Source organism: Sebastes umbrosus, chromosome 8 (assembly GCF_015220745.1).
Source record: "Sebastes umbrosus isolate fSebUmb1 chromosome 8, fSebUmb1.pri, whole genome shotgun sequence".
Classification (NCBI taxonomy): domain Eukaryota; kingdom Metazoa; phylum Chordata; class Actinopteri; order Perciformes; family Sebastidae; genus Sebastes; species Sebastes umbrosus.
Window position 1 is genome coordinate 6,393,323 of NC_051276.1, and position 7,832 is coordinate 6,401,154.

The 7,832-nt window shown below is 39.7% G+C and overlaps 1 protein-coding gene across 1 annotated transcript; it reads right to left on the bottom strand.

Moving 5' to 3' along the window:
• Nucleotides 1–241: 241 nt before the first annotated feature.
• Nucleotides 242–7,647, bottom strand: LOC119492553 (UDP-glucuronosyltransferase 3A1-like). Its single transcript, XM_037777064.1, has 10 exons — nucleotides 6,984–7,647; nucleotides 6,604–6,705; nucleotides 6,128–6,248; nucleotides 5,641–5,804; nucleotides 5,275–5,439; nucleotides 4,102–4,310; nucleotides 3,745–3,890; nucleotides 3,431–3,516; nucleotides 2,729–2,948; nucleotides 242–2,637 (listed from the first exon to the last, which is right to left on the bottom strand). The coding sequence occupies exons 1-10, from the start codon at nucleotides 7,063–7,065 to the stop codon at nucleotides 2,370–2,372; spliced, it is 1,563 nt and encodes a 520-aa protein (XP_037632992.1). The 5' UTR covers nucleotides 7,066–7,647; the 3' UTR covers nucleotides 242–2,369.
• Nucleotides 7,648–7,832: the final 185 nt, after the last annotated feature.

Sequence of the window (7,832 nt, forward strand, 5' to 3'; positions counted from 1 at the left end):
AGTTTGTCTGTTTGTTTCCTTTACAAAAAAGTTGACGAATATTTCCATGTACTTTTGTATACAAAGTGTTTTTTTAATGTGAAAACTAATAAACAAAGTGGGAAAAAAATGGAGTCAAATAATCCTCCAGAAAAGAACAATTATCATAGAAATTACTATATAGAAAAATACATTTAAAAAAGAAAAAATAGTAATATATTACTCGCTCTTTTGGGCTAGTAATATATTATTATTTTTTCTATTTTTTTTTTTATTGATCTGGATGTTTCTAGTTCTTTTTTCATAGAGGCGTCTTTGTCCCCCATGTGGGAGAATCAGACTGCGTCATTCAGCTCTGCTCTGATTGGCCAACTTCAGAGTAGACCAGCTCTCAATCATGCAGATCACAATCATGTGATGAATGTGTTTGTATTTATATATTACTTGTTCTGCTTTATGATGGTGATTTGATAAAGCCTGATTATGTAATGTTGCACAATTAAAATTTCTGGGAACTTTGAATACAGTGTGCAGATCTTTTTGTTGGATTCAAGGACCTTTACAGCAATAATCAGCTTCCACTTCTTATATGACATTGTGATGCAGTTATCATTATGTCATTTTAGTTTTATTGATTTCATCTTCCTTGTCACTGATACCTGTAAACTTGTTTTGAACTCATGGTTGGAAATAAAATAAAATAAAATAGATGATTGTAATTACAACTTAAGCCAAAAATGAATAATAAAACTGTAAATGAAATGCAGTTACAGTATTCAAATTGCTAAAAGTGACAGTTTATTACTTTTTGGACTGTTTTATTCAGTGGTATTCTGATCACTATTTCTTCCAGCCTTTTTTTCTTTCTGCTCTGTGTCTCTGTTTCCCCTCCGCTCTATGATTTTCCTGCTGCATTGTTGTGTCCTTCTTCTGCTTCATTAAAGTTTCCTCTCTTTTTTTTGCCTCTTTCTTTTATTTTCTCCCAGTGGTCCTGTCCTGTCATGCTTTGGCTGCTTCGCCCTGCCTGTTTTGGATTGCGTGCGAGACAGAGGAAGACTCACTGGCACCTGCAACTGCCAGCCAAACAGACAAATGAAATGCAGGGAAGTAATGAAAGAATGGACAGCTGAATGGACAGAGAACAAGCCGTCCTAATTGGTCATTATTTCCTTGCTAATCTATATTTTCCTCCCTGCTAACCCCCAACACAGATGTGAGGAGTGGAAGGGAGGACAGAGCAGAGAGGGGGGGGTCCTCCGAGGCCTGGTCTGCTCTCAACAGTGGCTTGAGCGCTGACCGTGAACATTGACGTTCGCTTTTGTGTCTTTTGTGGGGAAGGAGACTCAGTGGAAACCAGCAGAGGAGGGTGTGGGGGTCAGAGTTGAGACTCGCAGGTGGTTAATAATTGAAGAGCCAGTAGACCATAACGCTGCCCCGAACACACACATGCACACTCACATTAACACGTGCATACACTACTTTGCAGGTGAAGCATATTTTTGAAAACTCAGGTATATTCTATGACTGCAACATACACATACAGTATATCCCCAAACTAGACCAGCAAAGCCGCACACAGACATTCTCAACATTCATCCATCTAACCTAACATGGCTTGCTGCCATTTCGAAACATGCAACAACACAAAAGCACTGCTTAGTTAGAGTGTATGTGCGTGTTTGCGTGCATACTGTCAACCACCCCTGCTCGCAGCACAGCCAGGTCAAAGCGGCACAGAGGTGTTGGACAATGTGGCGCTGCAGTACAAATGAGACGTCTGTAGACATGATGGCGCTGGGAGGGGAGAGGGCAGGGCACTGGGCATTAGGGTTAGTCCTCTGAAGTGAAACTGGGAATACAGAAAGTGAAAATCTTTTAAGTATACAAAAAGTGCTCAAAATGAAAATCAATGTTGAGGAACAGTATTAATGGCATCACAAATGAATGCATGTTTTTGCACACTAATGCTGAAACCATATTTAAACTTTTGTCATGTGTCTGCTTTGCAGGAGTTTGCAGCTTTCCTTTTGATAAATAAAGGGAATGTTCTGGAAATAAACACCCTTTTCTAAGTTATATTTTTGTCCTTAAGGGAAATCTTTTCTAGGCCTGGTGGTGCTATAGGGAAAAACAAGTCTGTGTTTATTGTTTGTGTCAAAGCAAAGGTCTCCTACATTCACATGACAGCCTGCTATCACTTATTTATTTTATTTATTTAAGGGTCAATTGTATGAATCAGTTACAACCAGCATGGTTTAATTATTGAACATCTGCAGTATGTTAGGGTAGCAGGAACTCATTTTTTTTTTTTTTTTTAAGTTCTCATGTTGAAACAGTTTTCAAGTCCAAGATAAACACAGATCTGAGGTTTAAATCTGAAGTTTAAACGCTTATTGTATTTTTTTGTGTTTGTCCCTGCTATTCTTGTTCCTGTAGAAAGTCCAGCAGAGAACTACGGGTCCAAGAAGCCCCAGGGAGAGAAGAAGCACCAAGTCCAACAGATACCTCTGGTACCATGGTTGCGTCAGTGAAGTCGGCCTTAAATGAGCTCCACCTCCACTGTGCAGGATGTGCTCCACCCACTGCATGAGTCGAAGGGCTGGAGGGACCGGATGGGATCTGTGGATCCTGCTAAGGGACAAAGCTGAAGACTTGAACCTAAGAAAAAGGAGAAATGATTCAGAAAACTATAGAGAAGGGAAGAGTACTCTTCTGGCTTCACACGTTGCCCAGCCATCCATCCACATACCTGATGTCCTGTATGAGCGTTTGAATGGTAGAGCTGAGCAGTTCCCTGGTGATGTGTGTGGGGTTGATGGTGAGGCCGAGTCCCTTCATTTCAGCCCTCACCACATTATCAAACTGGTCTCCAAACAGAGGGATTCCCAGCACAGGAACAGCATGGTACACTGCCTGGAACAGGCTGTTTTGTCCACCATGGGTGATAAAGAGACGTGCGTTTTTGTGGCCTGCGGTAAACGGAAAAATAGAGAAAACTTCATTACTAAGTAGAGGAAGTAAGAGTGTTTGGAGTACAGACCGATAAAACCTACAGATGAAACCATCTAATAGGTTAGAGTTTAAACAATGTAGTCCAAAGCACTGCCAACATTATTGGGATGGGTGGGGATGTCAAACATGAACACGCTGTATTTGTAGCTTACTCTGTTTATACTTTTAATGAGATAAAACGGATTTACTGAACATTTAAAGCGAGCACTTGAGTCTTGTGGTATTTTTTTTTTTTAAATATAAGTAGGTGCAGCAGGGACCCAGTCTCCGTCTGCTGCAGTCTTGGTCCGGTGTCTGACAGGAATCTATCTTGAAAGTCATTGTTTTAGTCTTCTATTAACAACGAACAAGCCTTTTGACAGTCTACCATATACTGTACTGTAACTTGGCTTTTTGTTTGTAACAAAGGGTTAGGATAAGAGAGCCAGACTGTTCCTACCCAGCAGGTCATTAAGAGGCAGCCAGTCCACAAGCCTGAGATTAGGAGATCTGTCCAGGTGAGATGGCCATCGCTTTTGGTCATACCTGCAAGCCAAACACTGCAGCATTAGGAACATTCTCACATGAATTGAAAATACCAAGTTTGTTTGTTGTTTGGGGTTGATTTAATCTTTACATGACTGTAAAAAAATATATTGTGTTCTTTTTCCCCCTATTTAGGTATTTTTAAAAATTGCGATCTGTGACACAGAAAGTTAAAATGCTATTTTTTAAATTTTTTTTATGCCTGTATGACTTGTGTCATGCTTATACCTCCAGAGCACCCCCTGAGGGATCCTAGAGAAGCCAGCCACCAGCTCCACCAGCAGAGGGTTCACAGAGACCGAAGAGACCATCGATCCCAGAGTCACAACGATGAAACCTGCCTCTCCAAAACTGGAGATCCACAACTCAAGATCCTGAGGGATCAAAAGGGTTGGGGTACGGCCAATACAGGAGGAATGCAAAGGGAAATTTGCAGTGTTGAGTAAGGCAGGATGAGAGAGAGGAGTAAAAGTCCAGAGGGAAGTGGGAGTGAGAAAGGTAAAGAGAGGGCAAGAATTAAGGCAAGTTAATTTGGAAACCGGAGTCTCACTGATGTATTTGGATATGTGTATCAAGAGAAGAGACCTGCTGCGCAGGCTTCGCGGGTTTATTCAGCAGACCTCCCACCAGCACAGTGTAGGGCATAAGAGGCTGGGGGAACTCCAGTGAAAAGTCAGTGTTGAAGGCCCAGAGTTCAGCTCCTTGATGTAACTCCTCCAGACCTCCGGGGGGTGAGCCTGACTCAAGGTGGCGTTCAGCTACTTCTCTAAATGTCGACCATACAAGTTCCTGGCCTTTCATACAAGACACAATCAAAAAACACCAACATTGTACGCTCAACATTTGTTAGGGTATTAGCTAAACCATTTACTTGCTAGTTGCAAACACAGAGCATTTTTTTCAGGAAGAAATGGAAAGTAAATGGCGATACGAGGAAATGTCATGAAGATAAGACAAATCTTATTCCAGATAGTGCTGTCAGAAATATCAGATTTTCACTGCATGGTTATTGTGATAAAAAATAATTAACGATAACAATATTATGGCGATATCTATAGTGAAAAACAAAAATGCTATCAATATAATTCATCTTTAACTTAGTTTATTGTGCATTATGTCTCTTTTTGACAAATTAATTACAATCAAAATACAAATGTAGGGAGGTGGAAATGATTTAAGAGCCGCTGGATTATTTACACGATATTATCATATGTCTATTATCAATCAATATCAATATTACATTTTTAAATATCACGGTTATCGTCAATACCGGTATATCGTACCTAATTTCAGTTAGAGCAGGCTACTGCAGATGCAAACAATGTTTGAATGGAGCAAACAAAACCGATTTAAATGGGATAAGAATAAATAAAAATACTCTCACCACATGTACAATCAGTTTAAATGGAATTTTAGCCAAAAATGTTTGGAGGAAATTAAGACGACTGAAGGAAAAAATAGTATGGATTACCCTACTGTATTTAGATGATGTGCTAATAGCAGCTGAAAGAGAAATGTGTGTGTGAAATATGAGATAAGTAGTGATTTAAAAGAACTCATCAGTATATTACAAATGAGAGGAGAATGAGATGTGAAAGAAATAGAATGTAAAACTAAAAAAGTCTATTCATGATATCTAAAATTGCCTTCATAGAGGGCTATTACAGTATACACTGAAGATGTGTGTTATTAAGCAAGCCAGAGCCATGGGTATTTACCCATGACAATATGTGATCTCCTATGTAACATCATTCTTACCTACAGGAGCCAAGAAAGAATAAAAGAGGTTCTTCGTACGACCCCAGAGGTTCATGTGGTCGGACAGCTGGGAGCCGAAGACTGGGATATAGGAGACGGGGCTGGGGAGAGCGATGGACAGAGGACCGTTCAGAGTGCCAGGATAGAAAGCTATGTAGCGGACACCTGGAGTAAATCAAGAGTAAAGTGCATGGAACTGCTGGCTCACAATTAGTTTGAATTAGCACATTTAAAAACATCCACAATCTGCAAATAATAAATATGGAAAGGTATTGATAAATAATATACAACCGTAGTAATGTTAAGATTTAAAGGATGATAGTAAATATGACTTAAGTCAAAGTGATAAATGAACAGTCGATGTACCAAGTTTGTGTGCCAGGAGGAAGGAGCAGGGGTTAAAAGCATCAAGGATGGCGATGTCGTAGCGTTCCCTCTGGAGGAACGTTATTATCTCTTTGTCCCCTAGCAGCCTGTCACACTGATAGGACAGGTGGCCCATGAAGTTTAGAAAGCTATTAAAGCTATCCCTGAGAAAAAGAGAGACGAAGGAAAAATGACAGAGTGAGTGAAGAGAAAGACAAACAGAGAGGCAAGGGGAGTCTGAATCAAATATTTGCAACTATTCACTTAAATCAAAGAAGGTTCAGAAGTCTAAAACAGAGATAAACTGGGCATCAGTACGAAATAAATTCAAGAGCCTCAAAATGCTGATGGCAAACCAGACTCAAGACCGAAAACAAGATCAAGTAGCTCATAAGATCTTGTCTGTTTCTCCTGACATAATTAGTCTCCGAAAAATCTAATAAGAATAAATCTAATCTAATAAATCTCCTAAAAATCAGTGTGATACCTTCCCAGTAAAAACTGTGTTTGTTGCTCTAGGAACCAGCTGTTGTATTCTTTGATGTATTTCTCCCCTAAGGACCAGGTGCTCGTCTGGTAACTGTCTGCACGGCCTGCATAGGAAAGTCCTGCCAGGAATTCAACAGAAATTTGTAGCACATGAAGATTAGTTTAGTTATTTCAGTCATTTTCAGCTTATACTATACACATAAAAAATAATAAACAATAATAAGTCATTACTGTTGAAATAGTTACAAACCAAAGCTAGTTTATGCTGACCGAAAAGGTGTAGGCTGAAGCCTTAGCATATTACACCTACCCTTTTCACATTCATTATTTTTTACAATTCTCATTCAATTTAGAAATTAAAGAAAGAAAGAAAGAAAATCAAATGTGAGTGACTAAATCAGATAAATGACGAGAGAGAAAGTTGTGCAAAATATTTTGTTTGTATCAATATGTTTGTGAGTGTGTACAGTTTACCTGTAATAACAGGGTTGCCCAGTTGCAAGAGCATGCGGACCTCGTGGCCGTGCTGATGTAAGTTATGAGAAATTTCATCTAATAACAAGTAGTGGCTTCCTCCTGGAAGAGAGAAGAGAGCAACTAAAATCACTATGCTGTTTGAACATATGGCTTGCTGTTTGCATCATACAATATGAATTTACATATTATAAACATACAGAGGCAAATTTTCTTCACAAACTCTTTTGAACAACCGGTACTTTTTACTGTTCTTTCTTCACTCACCAGTCCGGCAAGGAGGGTTTTATTCTTCTCATATTTCTGAACAAATATTTACAATGAATATTTCTCTTAGTACTAGTCAAGGGCACTTAAACAGTCACTGCTCCATTACTCACCAATTAGACAGACAGTCAGGATCTTGGCAGACTGAAGAACTGGAAGAGCCAGAAGAGAATACATCCAAAATACAATCCCCATGTTGTTATAAGAGTACCACGCACTGACCTGCAGCCAAAGTCCTCCTAAAATAGTCTTCCAATTCAAAAATAAACGGTCATGAAAACCGTGCTGCGTGAACTGAATTCCTTATGAGAAAGTTTGCCCTGTTACCTGTAATACAGCAACAAGGTTAGATAAACGGTCCTAAAACAGAGTTGTGATCCAGACAAATGGAAAATTTCCCACAAGAAGTTTCCACGAGAAATTGGCGAGACAAAACGCAGGATTACCAACATAAAGTCATCTTTTCAGTGCACCACGTTAGATCCTGAAAGTCTTCTTTATGATCTCAGGTCCGTTTGAGCCACAAAGATTCTTTTATACATTCTGCAGTGTCTAGTCGATACTGGGGAAATCCCACCTCCTTATTTAGTGTACCTAGAATGTATCCAGTATGCTTTGTCTTGCAACAAATGTAAAAGGTCCGACATTAAGGCGCTGATTTATTCCTTATTATTCAGAAGTTTTGGATGCAGGTCTGCGAGTATGATTCTGTCTATATGGCACCTGTGAGCGGCTGTTTTCTCTAAAAGTCCAAGAGCCTTGGACCTACAGGGATAATGAAAGGGAGGGACAGAGAGACTGGGAGGTGGGTCAGAGGGGTGGTTCCTCAACCCCCCCCCCACCTCCCCCTTGTATCAAATTAGACAAATGGAAATAATAACAGGAGTTATATTCTCTCAAGGCTGCTGACAGAATGTAACCCCCTTCACCAATAAGTACAGGAAGGCACTTATTGATGATGA

Bases quoted from the DNA above. Each gene is read 5' to 3' on its own strand.
- LOC119492553 (XM_037777064.1), bottom strand. From the start codon at position 7,065: ATGGGGATTGTATTTTGGATGTATTCTCTTCTGGCTCTTCCAGTTCTT. The intron at 6,249-6,603 runs GTAAACTGTACA...AATTCCTGGCAG, and splicing joins GGGCAACCCTGTTATTACAG to GACTTTCCTATGCAGGCCGT. The intron at 2,949-3,430 runs GTAGGAACAGTC...CGTTTACCGCAG, and splicing joins GCCTCTTAATGACCTGCTGG to GCCACAAAAACGCACGTCTC.